Source organism: Capricornis sumatraensis, chromosome 14 (genome assembly GCF_032405125.1).
Source record: "Capricornis sumatraensis isolate serow.1 chromosome 14, serow.2, whole genome shotgun sequence".
NCBI classification, from domain to species: domain Eukaryota; kingdom Metazoa; phylum Chordata; class Mammalia; order Artiodactyla; family Bovidae; genus Capricornis; species Capricornis sumatraensis.
The window spans coordinates 87,631,148-87,657,722 of record NC_091082.1 but is presented as its reverse complement, the minus strand read 5'-3'; the positions used below and the strand labels follow the sequence as shown (position 1 = coordinate 87,657,722).

At 62.3% G+C, this 26,575-nt stretch overlaps 2 protein-coding genes across 4 annotated transcripts; both read left to right on the top strand.

The window, feature by feature from the left end:
* Window positions 1-819: 819 nt before the first annotated feature.
* RNPEP (arginyl aminopeptidase) lies at window positions 820-15,246 on the top strand. The gene is made up of 11 exons (XM_068986012.1): window positions 820-1,260; window positions 6,963-7,103; window positions 7,362-7,510; window positions 8,411-8,527; window positions 8,960-9,195; window positions 10,810-10,923; window positions 11,558-11,670; window positions 11,783-11,891; window positions 12,608-12,832; window positions 13,757-13,899; window positions 14,809-15,246. The coding sequence occupies exons 1-11, from the start codon at window positions 820-822 to the stop codon at window positions 14,965-14,967; spliced, it is 1,947 nt and encodes a 648-aa protein (XP_068842113.1). The 3' UTR covers window positions 14,968-15,246.
* A 2,859-nt stretch (window positions 15,247-18,105) lies between these two features.
* ELF3 (E74 like ETS transcription factor 3) lies at window positions 18,106-23,448 on the top strand. Of its 3 annotated transcripts, none has more exons than XM_068986219.1 (9): window positions 18,106-18,207; window positions 18,560-18,730; window positions 18,958-19,179; window positions 19,273-19,368; window positions 19,459-19,578; window positions 19,733-19,822; window positions 19,951-20,067; window positions 22,138-22,333; window positions 22,813-23,448. In XM_068986219.1, the coding sequence occupies exons 2-9, from the start codon at window positions 18,568-18,570 to the stop codon at window positions 22,925-22,927; spliced, it is 1,119 nt and encodes a 372-aa protein (XP_068842320.1). In that variant the 5' UTR covers window positions 18,106-18,207; window positions 18,560-18,567; the 3' UTR covers window positions 22,928-23,448. The 3 variants fall into 3 exon arrangements, with proteins under 3 accessions (XP_068842320.1, XP_068842319.1, XP_068842321.1); XM_068986220.1 differs by lacking the exon at window positions 18,106-18,207 and adding an exon at window positions 18,319-18,350; XM_068986218.1 differs by having other exon boundaries at window positions 18,109-18,730.
* The last annotated feature ends 3,127 nt before the right edge of the window (window positions 23,449-26,575 follow it).

Sequence of the window (26,575 nt, the reverse complement as noted above, 5' to 3'; positions counted from 1 at the left end):
AGGAGCCTGGCGAGGTACAGTCCATGAGGTCGCAAAGAGTTGGACTCGACTTGGTATAGTTTCCAGCACGGCTGATGAGCAGCTCCTAGCCGCAGCTGGGCTCCTGGGAGGGTCACCGGCGCAGCGAGCTCTCCCACACAGGAGGGGGGACACGCGGCCCACCAGCCGCCCAGCCTCACAGCCGCCGTGCCTGTCCCCGCCCCTTGTCGGAAGGACGAAGGGCCCCAGGCTGGAGCCCCAACCGAGTTACCACGGCTCGAGAGACCACCAGGGCACAGAGGGGCCGGAAGAGTCCCCTTTCTTGGGGAAGGGTTGCTGCCGAGCTTGTGAGCTCAAACCCGACCCCCGGGCTCAGTGCTGCCTGCCCGGTGGACGAGGACGCGGGCAACCTCAGCGCAGGGACTGGGGGCCATCCCAGCGGGATGAATTCGGGCCGAGCTGGATCAAACTGTCGCTCGCCGGCCTGTCCGAAGTCCTTCGGCGAGGGTGACGAGCTGGGAGTGGCGCAGAGTCAGAGGAAGGGCGTGGCCTGCTCGGGGGCGGGGCCTTCCCGGGTGCGCGGCAAAGGCGAGCGGGGCCAGACCCTTAGGGGGCGTGGTCTGTTCGGGGCGGGGCCTTCCGGGGCACGGGCGGCAGTCACGGGGCCTCGGCCGGCGATGGGGCGTGGCCATGCTCGGTTCCGGGGCGTGGTCTTCCCGGGTGCGCGGCAAAGGCTCCCGGGGCCAGACCCGCGGCGGGGCGGGGCCAGGTCTGCAGGGGCGGGGCCCGCGCGGCGGGGCGGGGCCTGCGGCGGACCGGCGGCCGCAGCGGCGCGGGGCCATGGCGGCCGGCGAGCCTGAGGCCGGCGGACGGGCGCTGCGCGCGGCGCAGGCCGAGGACGTGGCGTCGGCCTCCAGCTTCCGCTCCTTCGAGCTGCTGCACCTGCACTTGGACCTGCGGGCCGAGTTCGGGCCTCCGGGGCCAGGTCCGGGCAGCCGCGGGCTGAGCGGCTCGGTGGTGCTGGACTTGCGCTGCCGGGCGCCCGGCGGCGCCGCGGAGCTGCGGCTGGACTCGCACCCGTGCGTAGACGTGACAGCGGCGGCCCTGCGGCGGGGGCGGCCGGAGCCGGGGCGGCCCGAGCCGGAGCCCGAGCCGATGCCGGTGTGCATGCAGCCGTTCTCGCACTACGGCCAGGCCCTGTGCTTGCACTTCCCGCAGCCCTGCGCCGCAGGCGAGCTCCTGCAGGTGCGGATCACGTACCGCGTCGGCGAGGGACCCGGAGTGAGTACCCGCAGCCCCCGCGCCTCCTCGTGCAGGCGCGCCTCCACCGCCTCCCCGCCCCTCGCCCCTCCTCGGCCAGGTGACTCTCCACCCCGCGCCTCTGGTCCTGCTGGTCTTCAGCCAGATGCCTCCGCCCCCTCCCCGCCGTCTCTAGCCCCCTGCGTCCTCCAGGCTGGACAGCAGACGGTTCCCGAGCTGAGTTTAGGGCTGTCGGTGCGCCCAGCCTGGGCTGGGCCCTGGTGGTGCTCTGCTCGGGGGCAGCCCTGAAGATGCCGGCTCGTTACGCGCTGCTGACTCAGCCCTTTGTTGCAGGTGCCCATCTAGTGCCCGGGGCTGGAACAGCTCTGAGACTGGGCACTTACTGTTTATTGTTTCCTCCTGGATGTGATGAGCAAAAGAATTTGAGTAAAAATGAGAACCAGAATTAGGGTGGAGCAGGCTCTGTAACTGGTGGGCTGCAGTCCACAGGGTCGCTGAGGGTCGGACAGGACTGAGCAACTTCACTTTCACTTTTCACTTTCATGCATTGGAGAAGGAAATGGCAACCCACTCCAGTGTTCTTGCCTGGAGAATCCCAGGGAAGGGGGAGCCTGGTGGGAGTCGGACACGACTGAAGCGACTTAGCAGCAGCAGCAGCAGCAGGCTCTAATAATTGGCTCTCTCACTGTTGACTCTTAAATTCTAAACCGGGGTGGGGGAGGTGGGGCAAGTGTAGCAGTTGGAGAGAGTGTCTTGTGGGTCCCTCGGTGAGAGCCGCGGCCCCTTCTCCGGTGGGAAGCCTGCTCTTCTGGTGTCCCGTCCCCTTTTGCTCTTAGAACTGGCTGCAGGGGCATCTCTGTCTCCATCGTTCACCGTTAGGGAAGCCCATGAACCTTAAGATAGAACTTGTTTGAAAAACTAAAGTCCAGAGTAATGTGGACTGACCTCTAAGGCAAAGGGAAAACCCCAGCCTCTGCGGGTAACTTGCTGTGCAGGAAGACATGGAACGCATGGAAACGTGTTTGGTTGCTCTGTTATACTCTGGTTCCCGGTTGGGGGCAGAAATTAAGTACAATAATTGAAAAAATTAGGCCTCCTGGGCTTGCCTACCAAAAGTGGCACCTGAAGTTGAATTTCAGAATTAAACAGCTTTCGCTTAAGGCTTGAAGGCAGACACCCGTGCTCCCCGGAGAGCTGCCCTTCGCCCTGTGGAGGCCCCCAGTGGGCACAGTTCCTGTTCCGCTGTCCCCGGGGGGCGCTCACCTTGGTCACTGTGGGCCACGGCGTCTCCTGGATTTGATTCTGCTGTGTGTCCTGCCAGCCCCCTTTATTCTCTTCTCTTCATGTCATTAAAACAAAAACAAGCAAAACTCAAGCAAAGAGGGTGAGTAAGGGGTTGTGGCTGAAGGGATGAGAGTCATTGTTTACAGAGCTGAGCCTGACAGCAGTTGTCTCTATTTAAGTCCTAACACGGTGCCTAGGACCTCTGACTGCCGACTCATTATGCTTGTTTCCATGAGTAGGATTTATTTTTTTTACTGTTTAGCTCACCAGGAAAAATGAGCATATAGGGCAGTTTCCATAAACCCCCAACACACACACACACTCACACGCACACACACACACACCACACACCACCCCCACACACACACACCACACACACACACCACACACACCCCCACACACACACCACACACACCACGCACACACCACACACACACCACACACACACACCACACACACACGCACCACACACACACCACACACACACACACCACACACACACCACACACACACCACACACACACACACCACACACACACCACACACACACACACCACACACCCCCCCCACACACACCACACACACACACCACACACCACACCCCCCCACACACACACACCACACACATACCACACACACACACCACACACACACCACACACACACACCACACACACACCACACACACCACACACACCACACACACACACCACACACACACACCACACACAAACACACACACACCACACACACACACACCACACCCCCCCACACACACACCACACCCCACACACACACACCACACATACACACCACCACACACACACACCACACACCACACACACCCCCCACACACACACACACCACCACCATCCCCCTTATTACCGGCTTACAAGTGGGATACACTTGTTACAATTAATGAGCCAGTTCAGTTCAGTTCAGTCGCTCAGTCGTGTCCAACTCTTTGCAACCCCATGAATTGCAGCACACTAGGCCTCCCTGTCCATCACCATCTCCCGGAGTTCACTCAGACTCACATCCATTGAGTCCGTGATGCCATCCAGCCATCTCATCCTCTGTCATCAGAGGATCCTCCCAGCATCAGAGTCTTTCCCAATGAGTCAGCTCTTCGCATGAGGTGGCCAAAGTACTGGAGCTTCAGCTTTAGCATCATTCCTTCCAAAGAAATCCCAGGGTTGATCTCCTTCAGAATGGACTGGTTGGATCTCCTTGCAGTCCAAGGGACTCTCAAGAGTCTTCTCCAACACCACAGTTCAAAACATCAATTCTTCGGTGCTCAGCTTTCTTCACAGTCCAACTCTCACATCCATACATGACCACTGGAAAAACCATAGCCTTGACTAGACGGACCTGTGTTGGCAAAGTAATGTCTCTGCTTTTCAATATGCTATCTAGGTTGGTCATAACTTTTCTTCCAAGGAGTAAGCGTCTTTTAATTTCATGGCTGCAGTCACCATCTGCAGTGATTTTGGAGCCCCAAAAATAAAGTCTGACACTGTTTCCACTGTTTCCCCATCTATTTGCCATGAAGTGATGGGACCGGATGCCATGATCTTCATTTTCTGAATGTTGAGCTTTAAGCCAACTTTTTCACTCTCCTCTTTCACTTTCATCAAGAGGCTTTTTAGCTCCTCTTCACTTTCTGCCATAAGGGTGGTATCATCTGCATATCTGAGGTTGTTGATATTTCTCCCAGTAATCTTGATTCCAGCTTGTGCTTCTTCCAGCCCAGCGTTTCTCATGATGTACTCTGCATAGAAGTTAAATAGCAGGGTGACGATATACAGCCTTGACATACTCCTTTTCCTATTTGGAATCAGTCTGTTGTTCCATGTCCAGTTCTAACTGCTGCTTCCTGACCTGCATACAGATTTCTCAAGAGGCAGGTCAGGTAGTCTGGTATGCCCATCTCTTTCAGAATTTTCCAGTTTCTTGTGATCCACACAGTCAAAGGCTTTGGCATAGTCAATAAAGCAGAAATAGATGTTTTTCTGAAACTCTCTTGCTTTTTCCATGATCCAGCAGATGTTGGCAATTTGATCTCTGGTTCCTCTGCCTTTTCTAAAACCAGCTTGAACATCAGGAAGTTCACAGTTCACGTATTGCTAAAGCCTGGCTTGGAGAATTTTGAGCATTACTTTACTAGCATGTGAGACGAGTGCAATTGAGTGGTAGTTTGAGCATTCTATGGCATTGCCTTTCTTTGGGATTGGAATGAAGACTGACCTTTTCCAGTCCTGTGGCCACTGCTGAGTTTTCCAAATTTGCTGGCATATTGAGTGCAGCACTTTCACAGCATCATCTTCCAGGATTTGAAATAGCTCTACCAGAATTCCATCACCTCCACTAGCTTTGTTTGTAGTACCGATACCCTATTATAAACTGGAATCTATAGGTGTTCCAGATTTCCTTAGTTTTTATTTTAAATAATTTGTTTAATTGAGCAGTTTTCATGTACAAGGTATTACTAGGGTGTTGGGTCTTTTAAATTTTTCCGTTTTATATTATACTTGATTTACAGTGTTAATTTCAGGTGTACAGCAGCCTCAGGTTTTAAAGTGTCCTCTGCTCCAGGGTCCCATCCAGAAATCCAGGTGTGCGTCCCTCCGTCACGCCTCTGTGGGCCCCTCTTGGCTATGACGGTTCCTTAGATGTTCCTGTTTGGGTGACTTAGGTAGTTCTGAGCAGCGGTGTGCCCCTCTGTTGGAATTTATCTTTTGCTTTTTCTCATGATTAGATTGGGGTTATGAAGTTTGCTTCTTTTTCACAGACTATTTTCCTTAGAGCAGTTTCGGTTTCCCAGCAAAGTTGAAGGGAAGTTCATAGAGATAAGGTGTCGCGTCTCTAATGTCATATTGAGGGCAATGGTATCGGCCTCTGTGCCGGCCTCTAGTCACCAGGCTGAAGCAGAGCTTGTTGGGGTCTGCACAGGATGTCTCTCTCTCCCCTGCCCCCACTTCCGTCTTACTGGACTCTGGATGGAGATTTGTTACATTTTGCGCGTGCACACACACACACACACACACACACGAGCACACACGCAAAGAAAACCTCGCTTCCCAACGTGTGTCCCTTATGCCTCTCATAAACCAGTCTCAGCGCCTCTGTGGCTTAAGCCCTTCACCACACACAGCTGCCCGGCTCCACGGAAGCCACATTCCCCGCCCGCCGCCTCCTGGACATCATCTCCCTTCCTTCCGGCTGTTTAAACCCTGCCCGCTGTTGAGGGTGCAGCCTGGGGGTTTTGCTTCCACTGTGAGACCCTCCTGGGGCCCCTCAGCCCTCTTCTGACTTTTCCGTGGTGTCTGCTGCTGACGCGGGCCTCTCAGCCACACGCAGCATCCGTGTTAGACGCGAGCCCTGCTGTGGGCAGAGTTTGGGTTTGTAATAATGGCTCAGATGTGCCCTCGATGAAGGGCTGGCAGAAGACAACTCAGGAATCGCAGCCGGGGGCGTCCCTGGGGGTCCAGTGGCTAAGACTCCACATTCCCAGTGCAGGGGGCTGGGGTTCGATTCCTGCTCAGGAAACTAGGTCTTGCACGCTGTAACTAAAATGATCCCACGTGCTGCAGCTAAGACCAGGGACAGCCAAAGAATAAATAAGCAAATATTGCGGGGCAGGGGGGAATCATAGCCAGTGCCTGTAATGTACAGCACGTTGATTCTCCTGCTTCGGCAGGTGGATTCTTTATCGCTGGCACCCCCTGGGAAGCCCAGAACATGCTTACTCTGAAAGGGTGAATCTCAGGAACGGAGGACACCCATTGGCCAGACTCCTTGCTGTTAGCGCCTGCTTTTCTGTGTCTTTTATCACAAGGTGAAGAACAGCTTCTTCAGCGTTTGTGTTTTGGTGATAAGTTACTACAGTGAGGAGGGCACAGGAGGGAGGCAGGACCGGGGGCTGGAGGCAGCTCGGGAATTCTTGATGCCTAAGGACACCCGCGGAGCAGGCCCCGGCACCCCACTGCACGACTCCTGCCTGGGAAATCCCATGGGCGGAGGAGCCTGGTGGGCTGCAGTCCAGGGGGTCGCTAAGAGTCGGGCTCGACTGAGCAACTTCACTTTCACTTTTCACTTTCATGCATTGGAGAAGGAAATGGCAACCCACTCCAGTGTTCTTGCCTGGAGAATCTCAGGGACGGGGGAGCCTGGTGGGCTGCCGTCTATGGGGTCACACAGAGTCGGACACGACTGAAGCGACTTAGTAGCAGCAGCAGCAGGGACACATGAGGAGTGACCCCTTGGTGGTGTCTGCCCCAGGAGGTGGACGTCCGGCCGTGGCCTGGACTCCGGGGGGATTAAGCGTGCCTGGCTGGCAGAGGGTCTCGAATGTTCCTGGAAGTCCCCTGCAGCCCACGTGGCTGCGCCTGCCTGGGGCCCCGGGGCTGTAGGCTCTGAGCGGCGCACCCCTCCCCGCAGGTGTGCTGGCTGGCTCCGGAGCAGACGGCGGGAAGGAAGAAGCCGTTCGTCTACACCCAGGGCCAGGCTGTCCTGAACCGAGCCTTCTTCCCGTGCTTCGACACGCCCGCCGTGAAGTCCAGATACTCCGCTCTTCTCGAGGTGAGGGGACCGTGCGTCCCTGCCCTGGGGATTGGAATGGTCGTCTCCATCAGGTCACCCTTCAGGGGACGCTTACAGACCCTCTGAAGAACTCCGCCTGCGGAAGTTTTATCTGTGCTAAACCCCATCGGTTGAGCCCTAGTTTCTGGAAGCCTCTGTACGTCAGGTGGGCTGCAGGCCGCCGCTGTCACCGGGCAGGTTGCTGATGGACAGTAGCCTCTGTCCGGGTGAGGCCTCGCCAGCATTCTCTGTCCTCAGGTCCCAGACGGCTTCACTGCCGTGATGAGTGCTGACACCTGGGAGGAGCGAGGGCCCAGTAAGTTCTTCTTCCAGATGAGTCAGCCGATCCCCTCCTACCTCATAGCCTTGGCCATCGGAGATCTGGTTTCGGCTGAAGTTGGACCCAGGTAGGAGCCCAGGAGCCCGGAGGCAAGACTGGACCAGCCTCCAGGCAAGGGGGCCTCTGGCCAGTGCACAGGCCTGTCGGGGGGCTCTTGAGGCGGTGTCGGCCTGCCCCGAGTCCGGGCCTTTCTGCGGCACAGGGCGCAGCCTGAGGGCATCGGAGGACTGTGCTTTACCCCTCCTCCCTCCCATCCTGTGCTGAGACCCCGTCCTGCCGTGTCCTGGCCCCATGCAGGGACGGCTCTGAGCTCAGGCGGCAGTTTTAGAGGTCACCTTCTAGCTACAATGTGTGCTTTCTTATCGCTACCAGATCTCCCTGCCTTCTCTGGCACTTAATTCCTGGAAACAGCCGCCTTGCCATCACCGTCTCCCTCCCAGGCGGCCCGAGGATGCTCTCCCCTGTCTGCTCCGGACGCAGAAGCCCAGGCCTGGGCCGACTCTGTGAAGGGAGGGGCGTTAGTGGAGGTGAACAAGGAGTTCACCTTCTCAGGGTCCCCAAGGAGAAGTTGGCCGGGAGCCCGGGTCCTCCTGCTCGGCATCCTGCCCGCCGGCTCTTTGTCCCGCAGTGGGAGGCGCAGTTGGACGTGGCTCTCCTGGTGGCGACCTGTCCTTCGTTCTGCCGGCCTTGGAGGTGCTGGCCGGGCGCCAGGCCTCAGACAGGGCTCAGTAGCGGCACCGGCGCCATTTCTGAAGACACCGGGCAGATGGGGAGCTGGGGGGGCAGGCCTGCTGCCTGCAGGAGCCCCGGGGCCCTCCCAGGTGGGGCCGGCCCTCCGGCTCTGGGTGGGCCTCGCCTCTGCCCTAGGTCGCCTGCCCATGGGCTCGCTGGCTCCCTGGGAGGCTGAAGCCAGCTGATCCCACGGGCTCTGACCCCTGCGCCACCCTCTCTGCCCCCGTGTCTGCAGGAGCCGGGTGTGGGCTGAGCCCTGCCTCATCGATGCTGCCAAGGAGGAGTATGACGGGGTCATAGAGGAGTTTCTGGCAACGGGAGAGAAGCTCTTTGGACCCTATGTGTGGGGAAGGTGAGGTGTCTCGGGGGCTTCACATCTGCGGCTCCTGCACCCCAGGGTGCAGGGGTGGGGAGGAGAGGACAGCCAGCCTGACCCGCCGTGGCCGTGGCCGTGGCCGTGGCCGAGGCGGGCCCAGGGTGGGTGTTTCAGGACAGCGGCGTGCAGGCAGGTGCTGGGCTGGAGGTGGGATTCGCTGTGCGGATGCGGCTGACTTGCCTTTCCCGTCACTGGGGGCAGCCCTGCTCTCTGTTTGCCGTCTTCAGACCTGAGGTCCCCCAACAAGAGGCCCCGTCAGGCCCACCAGCCCGCGTGGGAAGCTGGGCGTGAGGGAGCCGGTCTCGTCCCCCCTGGGAGGGCTGGGAGAGGGCGGCCCTGGGACGGGGTGCTGGGGACCGCCTGGTGGTGGGAGGGAGCCACACCCCCTGTGACCGCCCGCCCCGGCAGGTACGACGTGCTCTTCATGCCCCCGTCCTTCCCGTTCGGGGGGATGGAGAACCCCTGCCTGACCTTCGTCACGCCCTGCCTTCTGGCCGGAGACCGCTCCCTGGCCGATGTTGTCATCCATGAGATCGCCCACAGCTGGTTTGGGAACCTGGTGACCAACGCCACCTGGGGGGAGTTCTGGCTGAACGAAGGCTTCACCATGTATGCCCAGAGGAGGATCTCCTCCCTTCTGTTTGGTGAGTCGCTGCGGGGACCCGTCTCCCCGTTTGGGGCCCGCCAGGCTCCCTCTGGGGTGTCCAGGGGGCGGCGGTGCAGGGAGCCCCGGGACGGCCGGGGAGGCCGGCTCACGGCAGTTGCACTCGTCACTGTTCCTGCCGCACTGCGGTCACGGACCAGCAGGGCCCGGGGGCTGAGGGAGTCCTGGGCAGTCCAGTTGGCCGGGGGCGCCTGGTGCTGGGCATGCCTCCCGTCGGGGTGAGGCCGCTGTGTCCCCCCCCAGGCCTCAGTGACCCAGGTGCGCGTCACGCTCCGAGGGCCTGGTCAGGGCACTCTCACCTTCGCGTTTTGTTGGACACCTGGTGCCAGCCTTGACCGGGTGCGTCGCTCTCCGCCTGCACTGCTGTGGACGATGCTGCTTCCCCCTCTGATGGCACAGTTCACAAGGCCGAGAGGGTAGGGAGTGTGCTTGCCGCCACTTAGCAACTGAAGGCAGACCCTCAGGTTGCGCCCAGCCATGCTTTTGAAATTCCCAGCACCGTCTCTTTATTGAAAGCCCACAGGGTATAGGTGCTTTTTGTTTTTTTTATTCTTTCTGTGATTAAAATCTATCTTGGTGTATATGGGAAGGTACCCAGCAAAACACTTACCTGTCATTTCACCATTCGGAAATGATCGGTGGATACCCTTTCCGACTTAGTAATAGTTCCCTGTGTGTGTGTGTGAATCATCAGACCAGATGGCTTTAGACCTGTCATTTTTCCGTTAGCCTAGTAAAGGTAAGCGCTCTCCTGAGTCATTGAATTTTCTTGCACGGATGCAGAAGAATTCAGATAAATCCATAATTTATCCCGTCAGCCTCCAGTTGTACGTTGGTCTGTAATTTTCTTTTTTTTTTAAAACAAACAAAAAATAATCTTAATTTTTTTGTTGTTGCTGTTTTGGCCACACCTAGGGGCATGTGGGATCTAAGTTCCAAGAATTGAACCCACGCCCTTGCAGTTGAAGCACACTCTTAACCACTGAATCGCCAGGGAAGTCCCTCATTTTTCCAACAAAATAATATTCTGATAAACATCTTTACACAGGTTCACGTGTATCTCAGATGATTTCAATAAATTCCTTGAAACATGCTTGTCAGGACTTGAACATTTTAAAGACCTTTTTTTTTTTTTAAAGACCTATTGTCTCCTGCTTCCCAGAAAGTTTGTAGAGGTCTATTCTCTCATCAGTGGGCACGGAGCAGGCAGTCTCAGCCGCTGGGAGCCCCCAGTGTTCCCTGAGCACTGCATGCTGGGCCCTGACGCGGGCGGGCTGCCGCCCCAGGTCAGAGCATCTCGCGGGACAGTGTGCCTGGCGCCCACCGTCCTGCCAGGAGACAGGGGCCCGAGGAAAGGCTTGGCTGAGAGTTTCTCCTAGGCAATATGAACAGTCAGATGGGAAGGTCAGACTCCCGTCTCTGCAGACACATCACCCTGCACGGAAGGCCCCTGTCAGAGGGACGGTGTGCAGGAGAGAGGCTGAGGGGTCGGCTGGCCACAGCCTCCCGGCCCACGGTCCCCGGGGAGCACCCTGGCTCACAGGGCACCTTGGGGAGGCGCATGTGAGGTGCCAGCCCCTCTTCTGCCCCACAGGGCCCGCCTACACCTGCTTGGAAGCCGCCACTGGCCGGGCGCTGCTGCGGCAGCACATGGACGTCACGGGCGAGGACCACCCGCTGAACAAGCTGCGCGTGAGGATCGAGCCAGGTCAGGGCCCTCCCGCCCCGCCGTGGGCCAGAGCTCTGGCGGCTCCCCCGGCGCACCCCGGTCCCTCGGGAGGGAGGAGCCCCCCAGGCCCTCCGAGCTGCTCCAGCCAGTCCCGAGCGACTCCGTGTTGCCCTGCTTGTCCAGGTCCCTGTCGCTCTCGAGGGCCTTTGCCGCCCCCTGTCCTTGGTCAGCTCAGTCCCTGGGGGTTTGTAGAATGAGGTCACCTGTCCTTACAGAGGGGCATGACCCAGAAAGCCCGTGACTGCTCTGAGGTCATGGGTTTTTGTTTCCTAACATTGTTATTTCCACGTGTGACTGATTGAAAGCTTTCTGTGCAATTGCGGCCTCTGACTCCAATGGAGAGCTCCCTGTAGACGGACAGTTAGTCACCTTGACTCCAGAGCACCTGCAGAAACCCCCACTGTTCTGGTGGGCGGCCACACGGGGGCGTGACCGTGGGGGCTGGGAAGACCCCATGAACACAGCAACCCCGCGCTGCTCCTGTCGTCCCTCTCGAGACCCTGGAGACAGGTCGGGGAGGATCAGGAGCACCCCTGGCCGCGCTGCCCTGGAGAGCAGGAGCTGGTCTCTCCACGGCTGCTCTGAAGCTCTGAACCCAGAGCTTTCTCTGCAGGGGTCGACCCGGATGACACCTACAACGAGACCCCCTACGAGAAAGGCTTCTGCTTTGTCTCCTACCTGGCCCACCTGGTGGGTGATCAGGACCAGTTTGACGACTTCCTCAAGGTAATCAGCTCGAGGTGAGGGGGTCGGTGGGGGCGGAGGAGCCTCGGGAACCCCACTGAGGGGGCAGTGGGGGCTCTGGGCAGCTGACCATGCCGCCCCTTCGTCCTCACAGGCCTACGTGGACGAATTCAAGTTCCAAAGCATCTTAGCTGACGACTTCCTGGACTTCTTCCTGGACTATTTCCCTGAGCTGAAGAAACAGAGGGTGGATTCCATCCCGGGTGAGGAGAGGAGCCGGCCCACGGCTTCCAGGAGGTCGTGGAGGGTGGGGTCTGCTTTCCGCTCTGAGGGGCCAGTGTGTCCCCTGGGGCTGGCGCTTCGGGGTGGCTCCAGGGCCCCACGGAAGGACCTCGGGACCCCCGCTTCCTTTCCCCCATTCGGCCTTTCTGCTCCCCTCTGCCCTCTGGATTCCCTGTCTCTGAGACACAGTCAGACCCTGAGCCCTGCCCAGGCCGCTGGTGCCCAAGGGGCTTCCCGGGCAGGACCGGAGCAGCTGCCCTGCCTGGGGAGCCGGTGGGAGGCCTGCTTCCTGAGTGCGAGCGTGGCCTGTGGCCCTGAGGCTTGCCCCTGCTCCCTGCTCTTTGCTGGGCCCCAGCCAGCCAGCTCCCCCGCCGGCTGGGAGGGCGGGACCCCGCTGGCTGCTGGGGGCGGGACCCTGGAGCCCAGGAGCATCAGCATAGCTGCTCTGCTCGTGGGGGTGGGCCGTGCTCCTTGTCGTCCTGAGGGCTCATTTCTGCACAGAACAGGCCCAGGTGGGAAGGGGGCAGCTGGGGCTGTAGGCGTCAGGGGGCTGGGCAGAGCAGGTGGCCCTGTGGGCAGTGTCGGCGTTGGGGGAGGTCTTGGGGCGGACGGAGGTGGGAGGTCTTGGGAGCTGCCTGGGCGGGCTGGCTGGGGCACTGCCAGGGAGTTCTGACGGGTCTTCTCTTCTGCCAAGCAGGATTTGAGTTTGATCGCTGGTTGGACACGCCGGGCTGGCCGCCTTACCTCCCGGACCTCTCCCCCGGGGACTCACTCATGAGGCCGGCCGAGGAGCTGGCCCAGCTGTGGGCAGCTGAGGAGCTGGACCCAAGGGCCATCAACGCCGTGTCCACCTCTGCCTGGAAGACCTACCAGCTGGTGTACTTCCTGGATAAGATCCTGCAGAAGTCACCGCTCCCTCCCGGTGAGGAACGGCCGGCCTGTTGGGTGGGGGGGGCGGGTCAGCGTGGGGTGGAGCGTCCACATGCTTCCTGGGCAGGGGCCCGCGGGGTCCTCAGCCGTGCAGGGCGGTCTCCCTTGCCCTGATCCCCTCCCATCCCCCTGGCTGCTCTGTGAGCCCGGGGCTCAGCCGGTAGGCGGGGTGGGGGTGCAGCCCTGCCCCACCCCCGCCCTTCAGCACGAGTGCCCCGTTGCCACTCAGCCAGAAATAGTACCAAGGGCTGTGCCCCAGGAAAGCGGCTGGAGCACGATGCCGGCTAGCCGGTGCTGGTGCAAGGGGCGGCGGGCAGGGCGTCTGGGGCACACTCTGGTCTGGGGAGGAAGACCGCAGGGGGTCGGGTTGATGACTGTGTACATTTAATCCTATTTTTTAAAAAACTTTCATTGGCTAATAGTTGCTCACAATATCGTGTTGTTCTGTGGTACATCAGCGTGAATCTGCCACGAGTATACATGCGTCCCGTCCATCGCGAACCTTCCTCCCGCCCCGCTGATAGACTCGCTTTAATGCCCGTTCTATTTACTTTCATGGCTGCGCTGGATCTGAGTTTCCGCGTCCGAACTCTTGAGTTGTGGCATGTGGGATCTACTTCCCCAGGCAGGGGTCGAAGCTGGGCCCCCTGCTTCAGAAGCGCAGGGTCTTGAGCACTAGCCCACCAGGGACATCCTCCTCTGTGTGATATCAAGGGAAGGTGGTTGGAAGAGCTGTGGAGTTGGGGCAAGCGCACGTCCAGGGCGCGACCGTGTCGGGCCCAAAGGCGCAGGATGAGTGGGCGCCTGAAGCCCTCGGAGCCGTGGGTCTGGAGCCCCTGGTGGGCTGCGGGAGACACGCGCCTCCTCGGCGTGGGGCTCTGCTGGCAGTCTTTCCAGACTCGTTTCTTTTCTCCAGGGAACGTGAAGAAACTTGGAGAGACATACCCAAAGATCTCAAACGCCCAGAACGCGGAGCTGCGGCTGCGATGGGGCCAGATCGTCCTCAAGAATGACCACCAGGAGGACTTCTGGAAAGTGAAGGAATTCCTGCACAGCCAGGTGGGTACCCCCAACTCCCTATCCCCCTGGGCACATGGCGGGCAGGGCCCTGCGGGCCGCCCTCTCTGGAGCAAAGGGCCTGGCAGGTTCCGAGAGCAGGCCGTAGTGCCACTCTGCGGGGAGACGGCCCAGCCTGTGCATCTGTGCAGGTCAGCTGGAGAGGCCCAAGGGGAGGGCCTCTTGTTGACCGGACGCTGGGAGGGAGGCAGGACGGGTCATGCGTCAGCCGGGCCAGTCTGGGGGAGAGACCAGCGGCTAGAAGCGAGGGAAGTCGAGCGAAGGGTCTGGCCGCCTGGGGAGGCGTGTGCCTGAGGGTTCAGAGGCCAGCCGGCCTGCTGAGGAGGTCGTTCCCTGAGACTCCAGAGCAGGGCAGGAGCCGGGCCGCAGGCCAGGCTGGGTCAGGCTACCTCCCGAGCCCCTGAGCCCCCTGCCTCGGGGATCAGCTTCCTGTGTGTGAGCGTCCAGTGCGGATGTGGGGGCGCGGCTTCCTTCTTGGCTGCGGCTGGTCCTCCGGAGCCCCGTTTGAGGGTTAGGCACTGGGGTCCTGGCCGTGTGCTGACGCCTCGGAGCTCTGACCTCTTGGAGCTCTGAGGTATGGAACCTGCGTGCCCACCCCACTCGGTTCTGTCCAGTGTGGACATATCCCAGAGGGTGACCGTGGAGATGTAGCAGTGTGGGTCTACGGCCTCTGAAAAGATTCCAGAACACGAAGCCTCGTGTCTGGGAAGCCCCCCGCCCCTTCCAGCACTGAAATCCACATCCCTTCGGGCCCTGGGGCAACAGGAGGCTGGGCCGCAGACCCACCGCGCTGTCAGCTGGGCCCCCGGGCAGGGGCCGGGGCCGCGGCCGCAGACCCTTGAGCTGGCCGACAAGCCCCAACAGGCCCTGAGCACGAACTGTCACTCACAGGGGAAGCAGAAGTACACCCTGCCGCTGTACCACGCCATGATGGCGGGCAGCGAGGCCGCCCAGACCCTTGCCAAGGAGACCTTTGCGGCCACGGCTCCCCAGCTGCACAGCAACGTGGCCCACTATGTCCAGCAGATCGTGGAGCCCCTGGGCAGGTAGAGGCTCCCTCCCCGGCCTCTGCAGGCTCGGCGCACAGCAGCTGCTCCAGGTCAAGCCCCCACGAGGGCACCTGTTCCCCGACCCCGATGCTGGGCTTCTGCTCTGACGGGCCGGCCGGGACCCAGCCTGTGACCGAGAACCTCCCTGCCCCCTGGGCTGGGGGTGGCAGGCCTCCCCGCCGCACCAGGGTCGGGAGAGCAGGGAGGGTTCTTTCTTCTTTCTTTTTGTATTCTTTAATTTTTTTTGCTGATTCTTGAAATACTGTGCCAAGGGCTGATTTCTGGAGATTCTTTTTCAGGTTTAATCATTATTTTAATAAATATTTTTAAATGAAAGGTGTTTTGGTGGCTGAAATTCCTTCTCCCAGGCCCTCCTCTGTTCTGAGCAGGTCAGGGCAGGACATTCGCCCCGTCCTTCAGGGGCCCGGGCCGGAGGTGGGGTGCCCCTGAGCTGTGAGGAGCAGGGCCACACGGGGCTCTGCGGGGAGAGTGTCCCCGTCAGCAGTGGCCACTCTCCCGGAGGGGGCAGGCCCTCCTCTGCAGGCCTCGCCCGCCCCTCTGTGACGCACCGCAGGTGGCTGAGCCCTGGAGTGTTTCCTCTGCCCCCGAGGGTCCCGGGTCTTCAGCTCAGTGTGTGGTCAGAAGCAGTCTGCCCAGAACTTCGCCCCAAGCTCTGAGTGATTTCCACGTGGGGATCTAAGCAGTTAGCAAGCCGGGGTGAGGGTGACGGAGAAGCTCGTAAATATCCAGCGGCTCCTCCTAGACCCAGCGTCTCCTGGCGGCGAGGCCCGTGAAGGACCCCACCCCATCCAGCAAACCGTCTCCTCGGCTGGCCAGGGCTGCCCCGGCTGCTGTTCCAGGCGAGGGCTGCCGTGGCCCCTGGACCCCTCAGCGTCCAGGCGCTCAGCCTCGGTTCCGCGTGGACACCGAGGACCCTGAGGACGCCTGTGCCCCGCTCAGCGTCCAGGCGCTCAGCCTCGGTTCCGCGTGGGCACCGAGGACCCTGAGGACCCCTGTGCCCCGCTCAGCGTCCAGGCGCTCGGCCTCAGTTCCGTGTGGGCACCGAGGACCCTGAGGACCCCTGTGCCCCGCTCAGCGTCCAGGCGCTCAGCCTCAGTTCCGTGTGGACACCGAGGACCCTGAGGACCCCTGTGCCCCGCTCAGCGTCCAGGCGCTCAGCCTCAGTTCCGTGTGGACACCGAGGACCCTGAGGACCCCTGTGCCCCGCTCAGCGTCCAGGCGCTCAGCCTCAGTTCCGTGTGGGCACCGAGGACCCTGAGGACCCCTGTGCCCCGCTCAGCGTCCAGGCGCTCAGCCTCAGTTCCGTGTGGACACCGAGGACCCTGAGGACCCCTGTGCCCCTCTCAGCGTCCAGGCGCTCGGCCTCAGTTCCGTGCTGACCCCGGGGTTCTGTGGACCCTGAGGCCCTTCCTCAGCTGGGGTAAAGTTCAGCGGCACAGCAGGCACCCTGAGCTATCACTCCCCACTGCGCCCTGCCAGGGTCCTGTCTACTCTCAGAGCTCGAGGCGGGCCCGTGTGTCGTCCCTGCCCCATCCCGGAGGTGAGCTGGGCTCTGTCCAGGCAGAGAGGGTCCGGGGGGCCCTGCCCCGCACCACCCCCTGTCACAGCCCTGGCCTGGCCCCCGCCTGCCTCCTCTCTCACAGGGTGACCCTGGAGGGAAGGCGCATCTGCCCGGCACAGCCCCTGCAGGCCTGCCCTCGCCAAGGCCCTCCTGGGTCACAGCCACAGCCGCTGCCCTGGAGGGCCGGCTCAGGAGCACGTGAGCGTGAGCCGTCCTGAGGCTGGAGCCGGTTCACCCACATTCCAGGGCTGGGGTAGAGGGCGTGCCTCGGGCTGTGGGGGAGGCTGCCTGGAGAGCCTGCACCCCCACCCCGGTCTGGCCTGGCCCCCCACGTCTGGGCCGAGGGAAGGGCTGGGACCTCAGTGCCGGAGAGGGGCATCTGTCCTACCGGGGGTTAAAGCAAGGCGGGGGTGTCCTCACTCGGGAGACTGAGCAGGTGGCCGCCCCAGCCCTGGTGCTGACCAAGGAGGGCGGCGAGGGGTGCTCAGATGTCGCGTCTCTCATGCGTTAAAAAAACGTCCGGAGGAGACTCAGGGCTATTAGGCCCACAGAGCCTTGTCTTCAAGGGTGGGAAATGGAGGAGACCCCTGGCTGCCCCCACGCAGGCCTGCGTGGTCTCGGGACAGCCCTTGTGGTTACGAATGAGCTCATGGAGGGGCCGTGGGTCGGAGGGGTCCCCTGCCCACAGGGAGGGGAGGGCGTCTGCGGGAGCCCCACTTCCCCAGCCCCCCTGGCCTGGGCGAGTCTGTGGGCCTCCTGCTGCCACCTTGAGGGCCCTGCTGAGGGTCAGATGGGGCCTGCTCCCTGAAGAGCACCCAGCTGGGCCCAGGGAGCCGGGCCTCTGACGCTAGGGGGCAGCAGGCCTATGCCGGTCAGGCTACGCAGAGGGGTAAACACGGCCGCATGGGTCTGGCCCCTCGCTCGGTGGCCCCAGAGGCAGCTCTGTCGGGGACAGTGGGGGGGTCCTTCTGACAGCGCCAGGTCCCCCAGACACGGCTGCAGCAACCCTGAGGCTCAGGTGGCGTCAGGCAGGCAGGGGGTGCCGAGACCTTGCCCCCGGCCTCCTGCCAGCGGTGGGCCCGTGGCTGGGGCCCTGCGGCCGCCCATCCAGCTGCCCTGAGTGTTGCCCCAGACCTCCGCGCCCTCCCTGCCTACCCGCCTGCCCTAGTCCTCAGACCCGCAGGTAGCCTTCCTGACCCAGCCCTGACCCCCGTCCCCTCCCCTCCCCTCTGCCCAGCCCCGGCCTGGCCCCCCTGAGGAATTTCCTGAGCAGAGAGGGCACATGCCCACCCGGGGCCGCCCGCCCAGGCCGCTGCCCTAGAGGGCGCGGGTGACGGACCTGACAATCATTAAACCAGCCAGGCCTGACTTCCCAGCACCGGCGGCCTGGACCCCAGCCAAGTGGCACAAAGTATGCAAATCACCTGGGCCAGGAGCCCCGTCTAAAGGCCAGGAAATCCCCTCGGCCAATGAGCCGCCAGCTCAGGTTACCGCGGGCGCCTATAAAGGCCCGGGTGCGGGCGGAGCTCCAACGCCCCTACTGAGCGCGCTGGGAGCGCCGCCAGAGCCTCGGCTACCTGGCTACCTGGTGGGGCCCCTTCCCCTGGATTTCCTCTGCTGGCAGCCCCTGGCCTGCCTGCCACACCCTCAGCTGCCACGGTAGGACCCCCGCCTGGCCCGGGCGATGGGGAGGGGCGGTGGAGCTCGGTTCTGAATCTGCGCAAGCGGGAGTGCCGGGCCGTGTCCTGACGGCAAGGGAAGGACGCAGTGGCCGTGATGGCCGGTCCCACCCGCAGACCCAGGTGGGCAGAACAGGGAGCCCGGCCTGGTGCCCTGCTCACCACACGCTCTCACCCCGCTCTGAGACCTTGGAGCCTCTTTGGAGGAGAGCTTGTCCCAAGACAGGCTGACCTTCCCGCCCTTGGGGCTCTAACTGCCCCAGGCCTGGTGGGAGCAGGATCGCCCGCGGGTGAGGCAGGGTGCCGGCCTCACCAGCCTCCCCCGCTCCCAGGGAGCCCCATGGCTGCGACCTGTGAGATCAGCAACGTTTTCAGCAACTACTTCAGCACCATGTACAGCTCGGACGACCCCACTCTTGCCTCTGTGCCCCCTGCGCCCACCTTTGGGGCCGATAACCTGGTGCTGGCCCCGGGCAGCCCGCAGGTGGCCCTAGAGGGCTCAGGTGGGTCTCAGGAGGGGCTGGGTATTTGGGGTGAGAGCCTGGGACGGGGAGGGATCGGGCAGGGGGCGGGCTGGGGTGTTGGGGCTTGGGGGTACCTGCCTGGGGGGGTGCTGGCCAGGGTGCCGTGAGCACTACCACCTGCCCCCGTCCTGGTCGGGGGGGGGACCCCGGGAATCCCCAGCAGGTGCCAGAGGGGGCTGACCCTTGACTGTGCCGGCCCCTTGCAGAGAAGGCCAGTTGGCTGGGGGAGCAGCCCCAGTTGTGGTCCAAAGCGCAGGTCCTGGACTGGGTCAGCTACCAGGCGGAGCGGCACAGGTGTGACCCCGGCACCATCGACCTCTCGCGCTGCGAGCTGGACGGGGCGGCCCTGTGCCGCTGCGCACCCGAGGAGCTGCGCCTGCTGTTCGGACCCCTGGGGGACCAGCTCTACTCACAGCTCTGGGACCTCAGTGAGTACTCCTACCCCGGCAGGGAGGCTGGTTGCCCCAGGGAGGGGAGGGAAGGGGAGCCGACTCTCTGGGCTCTGATCCCCTCATCCTCAGCTTCCAGCTTCCCCGACGAGCTCAGCTGGATCATGGAGCTTCTGGAGAAGGACAGCCTGGCCCTCCAGGAGCCTCTCGGGGAGCAAGGCCCCTTTGGTGAGAACCCCTCCTCCATCCTTCCCCAGCCTGACGGCCCCCCGCTGGGAGAGCCAGGGCCCCCTCTGACCACTCACCCCTGCCCCCCAGACCAGGGAAGCCCCTTCGCCCAGGAGATGCTCGAGGACTGCAGGCAGGCCAGCCCCACCTACCCAGGCAGCTTTGGCGCGGGGGCGCCCTCCCCAGGCAGCTCCGACGTCTCCACCACAGGTGAGCCCTCCCTCAGGCGTCTGCCCGCCGCCGCCCTCCCGGATGTCCTGAGCCCTGATCCCTATGGGCCACCACCGCCCAGGCTTTCTGAGAGGACGGGCCCTGGCTGGGCAGTGCTTGGGCTGCTAGGGGCTCACTCTGGCCTGCCCCCCAGGGACTGGCGCGTCTCAGAGCCCCCATGCCTCGGACTCTGGTGGAAGTGACGTGGACTTGGACGCCCCAGACAGCAAGCTCTCTCCTGGGGGTGAGCAGAGGGAGCCTCCTGGCCCCCGAGGGTGCCCCCTCCCCTGCTCTCCTCTAGGGTTTCCTGGAGGGAGGCTGCCCCCCAGCCCCCAGCCCTCCCACTCCTCACCTTCCGCCCCACCCCTCCAGATGGCTTTCCTGACTGCAAGAAGGGGGAGCTTAAGCACGGGAAGCGGAAAAGGGGCCGGCCCCGAAAGCTGAGCAAAGAGTCCCGAGAGTGTCTGGAAGGCAAGAAGAGCAAGCATGGTGAGCGGGCGCCCGAGGGCGGGTGGGCCACATTGTGGGGGGCCCTGGGCTGGGGCCGAGGTGAGGCGGGCTGGCCCTCTCTCCTCCTGATTGGGGCCCTCCATGTGCTAAGGCCACGGGCCCAGCGTGCAAGTGGGTCATACGCTAATGGCCGAGCCTGGCCAGGGGGTCCTGTGGGGGGGCAGCAATGGCTACAGGAGGAAGGCCTCGGGCTGGACTCCAGCCTTCCTGCCTGAGGGACACACTGCTGGTGGTGCGGGCAGGCTCAGGCATGGACCGAGGCTTGGCCGCTGGAGGCCCCGCCCCCTGAGGGCTCTGCAGGGGTGGGCCTGCCACACCAAGCCCTTACCTGCTGGCCTCAGGCCATCAGTGGGCTCCCGCCCCTGGAGCTTCCAGGAGGGTCCCACAGCTCACTCCCCTCCACACACAGGGGGCCTGTTTGCTTCTGGGGTCAGTCTTTCAAGAAGCTGTCCCTCGTCCCCTGGGCAGGGGCCAGCTCCGTCCCCTTCCTGCTGAGCTCTCACCACCCACTGGTGTATTTGCTTTTTCACCGTTACTCCTCCAAACCGTGAGCTCCCTAAAGTGGCGCCACTGTGTCTCAACGGCTCTCGTATCCCAGCTAGACGATCAGTCTTGGAGCAGTTTAAACCTCTGTGCCGTATGACAACACATGGTCCTCCTGGAGCTCCCCTGGCTGTCTAGTGGGGTAGGCAAGGAGGGAGGCAGCCATCAGAAGACAGTGTTGGGCCAGGCAGGGAGGCAGCCATCAGTAGACAGTGTTGGGCCAGGCCGGGAGGCAGCCATCAGTAGACAATGTTGGGCCAGGCCGGGAGGCAGCCATCAGTAGACAGTGTTGGACCAGGCGGGGAGGCAGCCATCAGTAGACAGTGTTGGACCAGGCAGGGAGGCAGCCATCAGTAGACAGTGTTGGGCCAGGCAGGGAGGCAGCCATCAGTAGACAATATTGGGCCAGGCCGGGAGGCAGCCATCAGTAGACAGTGTTGGGCCAGGCAGGGAGGCAGCCATCAGTAGACAATATTGGGCCAGGCCAGGAGGCAGCCATCAGTAGACAGTGTTGGGCCAGGCAGGGAGGCAGCCATCAGTAGACAATATTGGGCCAGGCCGGGAGCCAGCCATCAGTAGACAGTGTTGGGCCAGGCGGGGAGGCAGCCATCAGTAGACAGTGTTGGACCAGGCAGGGAGGCAGCCATCAGTAGACAGTGTTGGGCCAGATAGGGAGGCAGCCATCAGAAGACAGTGTTGGGCCAGGCAGGGAGGCAGCCATCAGTAGACAATATTGGGCCAGGCGGGGAGGCAGCCATCAGTAGACAGTGTTGGACCAGGCAGGGAGGCAGCCATCAGTAGTCAGTGTTAGGCCAGATAGGGAGGCAGCCATCAGAAGACAGTGTTGGGCCAGGCAGGGAGGCAGCCATCAGTAGACAATATTGGGCCAGGCGGGGAGGCAGCCATCAGTAGACAATATTGGACCAGGCAGGGAGGCAGCCATCAGTAGACAGTGTTGGGCCAGATAGGGAGGCAGCCATCAGAAGACAGTGTTGGGCCAGGCAGGGAGGCAGCCATCAGTAGACAATATTGGGCCAGGCGGGGAGGCAGCCATCAGTAGACAGTGTTGGACCAGGCAGGGAGGCAGCCATCAGTAGTCAGTGTTAGGCCAGATAGGGAGGCAGCCATCAGAAGACAGTGTTGGGCCAGGCAGGGAGGCAGCCATCAGAAGACAGTGTTAGGCCAGGCCAGGAGGCAGCCATCAGTAGACAGTGTTGGGCCAGGCAGGGAGGCAGCCATCAGTAGACAGTGTTGGGCCAGATAGGGAGGCAGCCATCAGTAGATCTTGTGCTGGGCCAGGCAGGGAGGCAGCCATCAGTAGACTGTTGGACCAGGTGGGGAGGCAGCCATCAGTAGACAGTGTTGGACCAGGCTAGGAGGCAGCCATCAGTAGACAGTGTTGGGCCAGGTTGGGGGCAGCCATCAGTAGACCGTGTGCTGGGCCAAGTGGCAGTTGGGGGAGCCACAGGTGCCTGGGCCGCTGACTGATGGAGCTTGGCCTTGTAGCCCCCAGAGGCACCCACCTGTGGGAATTCATCCGTGACATCCTCATCCACCCGGAGCTCAACGAGGGCCTCATGAAGTGGGAGAACCGGCAAGAGGGCGTCTTCAAGTTCCTGCGCTCAGAGGCCGTGGCCCAGCTGTGGGGCCAGAAGAAGAAGAACAGCAGCATGACCTACGAGAAGCTGAGCAGAGCCATGAGGTGGGCAGCTGCGGGCGCCGTCAGGGTCCTACCCCTCAGGCCGGCGTGGGTCCCCTGCGGCAAGGAGTCGCAGGGCCTGCCCCTTGTGCGGACGAGGGATGGCCTGGTTTGCAGCTGGCTGGCCTGCAGCACACACTGAGCTTGGTCTGATGGGCGTTTCTATCTGCAAGGCTTGTCCCGTGAAAGGCACTTGTGGGCATTAGCCCTGGTCCACACCATTGAAGTAATTAAGCTGCTTGTCTCTGGACCTCAGTTTCCTCCCAGGTTTCCTCCAGCCCCCAGACCACACTGCTCCATGCAGAGTCCCGGGGAGGGTCAGGTGTCCCCCACAGAGCCCAGGGTGAGGGAGCGAAGGCTCTTCCCATGCGGGATGTGGTTCAGGCCCATGTCCCCTGGGCCAGAGCCCAGCAGGCAGGTCACCTGAGGACTCTGGGCAGGTCGGCTCCTGCCCGGCACCTCTGACCACCTGCCCCCCTCAGGTACTACTACAAGCGGGAGATCCTCGAGCGGGTGGACGGCCGGAGACTTGTCTACAAGTTCGGCAGGAACTCCAGCGGCTGGAAGGAGGAGGAGGTGGTGGGACACAGGAACTGAGGGTCGGACCAACCCTGCAACCATCCTCGACGTGAAGTGCAGCCCCTGGGAGGACCGCCCGGCCGTCGGGGCACGCAGCCCGTGCCTTGGAGAGTAGCTGAGGCCCTGGGTCCCGTCAGCGTCATCCTGGCCGCTGGGGCCAGTGACCTCTGCGGTCTGCCCTCCTTTTGGAATTACAAACCTGGAGTTCGAGGTGACCGTGCACTGGCCTTCGCTGCACATGCAGCCCCTCCTGTCTGATTGGACCTCATTGGACCCCAGCTGGGGACGCCTGCCTCCTGCAGAGGCTGGATGGGCCGAGGAGGCCGCAGGCCCTGGGCCTTGAGAGGGGGCCCCTCTCTCTGGACTGGCTTCCTCCTCCCTGCTTGGACTCCGCGGGCAGGGGTCAGGGCACTCCCTAATTTATGTGCTATAAATACGGACATGTACATAGAAATCTATTTTTTTCTAAGACATTCCCTTCCCACGCCTCCCACGCCGGGCACTGGTGCCATACTGACTGTTCAAGGCCCTCGGCTGGGCCAGTGAGGTGTGGGGCTCCTGGTTCTCTCCCCGTGTGAAGGGGAGCACTCCAATAAAGTGCCTTCTGGCCTTTTTCTAACCTTTGTCTTAGCGACCTGTGCACTAAGCTCTGCAGCTCTGGCCTGGATGCAGGCAGCAGGGTTGGGAAAGGGGACCAGGGCAGGGCTTTGCTGGCCGGAGGTGAAGGCGGGGCAGACCCTGGGGTGGGCTCCACGTCCCAGAGCTGAGGCTCCAGGGCACAGGCCTGCCAGCTGGTGCTGGAATTAGGTAAGGCCATCCTGCAGACAAGGCACCGGCCAGGTGACCTGAGCTGAACCAGGCCTCTGCTGCCCGCTTCCCACATTGGGCCAGTGTGCACTGCATCCGCTGAGGAGTCGGGGGTGCGTGTCCAGCCTCATGGAGTAGAGGTTGTGCCTTCCAGCCGAGTTGACGGCAGGCTAAATAACCGTCAGATAAATCCAAGCTTTTGTTTTCAGACGTGGAATCAGTTATGAGCTCGTGGAGGGGAAAACGAAGCAAGAAGAGCGCTTGAGACCCCGGAGGCCCTGCCCCTGTGACCCCTGCCCTGTGACCCCTCCCCACGAGGCCCTCCCCACGAGGCCCTGCCCCTGTGACCCCCTCCCCAGGAGGGAGACTGCTCCACGGCCCCAGGGACTCGGCCAAGGTCATGGGTGAGATGCTGGCTCCCAGCGGCTTCTCCAGGGTCAGGGCTTGGCAGCGGGTTCCAGATGTCGCAGCTCTGTGCACAGGACAGTGCTTCTGGGTTCTGAGGGCCGTCCTGGGCGTCCTCCTGAAGTTTCCCCGTGGGCCCAACAGTTTCCTGTCAGCACTTTAGAAGGCCACTTTGTGGGTCTGAAAGGCTCTTTAGTTGTCTTAGAAATATCAGATTATTCACTAAGGGAATGTGGGTAAGGAAGGGATCAGAGGAAAACAGACGTGTGTGCATGCATCTACACGTGTGAGTATGTGCATGCGTGTGCGTGTGTGTGCATGTGTGTGCACACGTGTTGGGGAGGGCTCACTCACCCTGGAGGACAGGACCTGGGAGAGGAGGGTGGGGAAGTGGTCGGGAGCGGATGGAGCTGTGGGAGCCCTTTGGGTAGAGGTGTCCCTTCTGAAGGGGGCCCGTGGCTGGGGCGGGCAGGGGTTTAGCCTCCAGCCGTCCCGCTTCAGTGTGTCTGCTGTCCGCTGGGCTCCCGGCCCAACAACCACTTCATTTCTTGAGAATGTCTGTGCTCACTGTCCTCACGCCCTCGGAGGGGCTGCCTGGCTGCCTGCGTCCCTTCTGAGAATGGGCCTGGGCGCCCAGGACCCCTGCCCCCCGGAGGCGCAGGTGAGGGTCTGCTAGGCAGGAGCACCGGACCCGCCCTTCCTCCTGTGCCAAAGGGCCGAGGCAGCTGCGCCCACAGTGCAACGACCTTTGTCCTGCCGTTTGCAGTTTATGGGGCGCTTTCCTCCTCCTTTATCTGCTCCAAGCCGCCCCACAGCCTTCAGAGGGGACTGGGCGGCCCGGGCCCTGCGGGGCTGGACGCTGACCCAAGGTCAGAGGCAGAGACAGGGGGTGACCCCGAGGCGAGCGGGGCTCTTGCCGGCCCTGGGGGGTGACCGGGGCAGGGCTCGCCCCCTCCACAGGGGTGTGTCTGCCTCAGGACACTGCCCTCTCCCCACCCGGGACCAGCAGAGCCCATCGCAGCCCCAGGCAGCCTGGCCCCAGGGCGTGGCCACCCCTTCCCCTCCCCCGGGGGGTGGGGGTGCTGCTGGAGGGGGAGGGAGCCCCTCCGTGTGTGGCTGCGGGGGAGGGCCGGCCTCGCCCGTCTCCCCTCCCTGCCTGGCTGGGGGCTGCTCATCTGCCTGGATTCCTTTCACTGTTTATGCCCTCTTGCCCTCAGGGGCTGTGGGGCCTCCAGGCAAGGCCAGGCTTACTCATCTCAGGCCTCCCCAGGCCTGGCAGAGCAGGGCTCGATAAATATTTGTCAGGCTGGCCCGTGCTTCTCCCCGCCTGCCACCGCCTCCCCTGTGTGCACACACACTCACACCACCTCCCCTGTGTGCACACGCACTCACGGACCCCCAGCTGGCAGCCGCACCACTCACACACAGCCCCCAGCCTCAGCCTGCCCCCCACCCCTGCCACCTCCCTCTGCGCGCGCGCACGCACGCGCACACGCACACACACACACACACACACACAGCCCCCAGCCTCAGCCTGCCCCAGCCCCCAGCCACCTCCCTCTGTGCGCACGCACACACGCACGCACGCGCACACACACACACACACACACACACACACACACACACAGCCCCCAGCCTCAGCCTGCCCCCCACCCCTGCCACCTCCCTCTGCACGCACACACGCACGCACACACGCACGCACGCACGCACACGCACACAGCCCCCAGCCCAGCCCGTTACTCACCAGCTCCCCTCCTCCCCATTTTTCCCTTCCCCGTGTTTGAAAGCCTCTCTCTCCCTTCCTCCCCCTAGGTGGGCTCAGGTCTCCCCACACCCAGGTCGGGCCCAGTGCAAAATGAATACCCGAGTTAAGAATTATTCAAAACAAAAAAATGATTAGCGACCCTTAGTGGCAACAGCAGAGCCAGTGCTCACTGGCGCAGGGACCCTCCTGTTCGGCCCAGGGACCCTGTGGGCGGCCCCGCCCCTCACCCCACCCCGTGCCTCCCCTACCGCGGCCTCTGCACAGCAGGACAGGAACACGCTGCTGCCGAGTCCTTAGAAGCAGAACAATTTCCAGAGTAACGAGTAGGGGCTTCTCCTAAGAATCAGAAGGTCTGGCCATGCTGCACCGGCTGCCCGCAGGACCACCGTCTGGGGAGACAGAGCCCAGCCCGCAGCCTCCGTCAGTCCCGCCACACTGGCACCCGGCGCTGGCGGGACAGAGCTGTGCCCACCCCCACCTACTGTTTCCCAACAAGTAGCTCCTCCGGCACCCCTCTACCTGCAAGACGACGGTCAATCAGTCAGCCGGGGTTGGGGGGGTGGGCTACAGACACTGTGAGGGGTAGGCTGAGCTTCTCACCTCAAGACCTTTTCCAGCCCAGTCGCTGCACGACGGACCCAGGCCCTCACGCACCCTGGGATATGGGCAACCTCTGAGCTGGTTCCCAA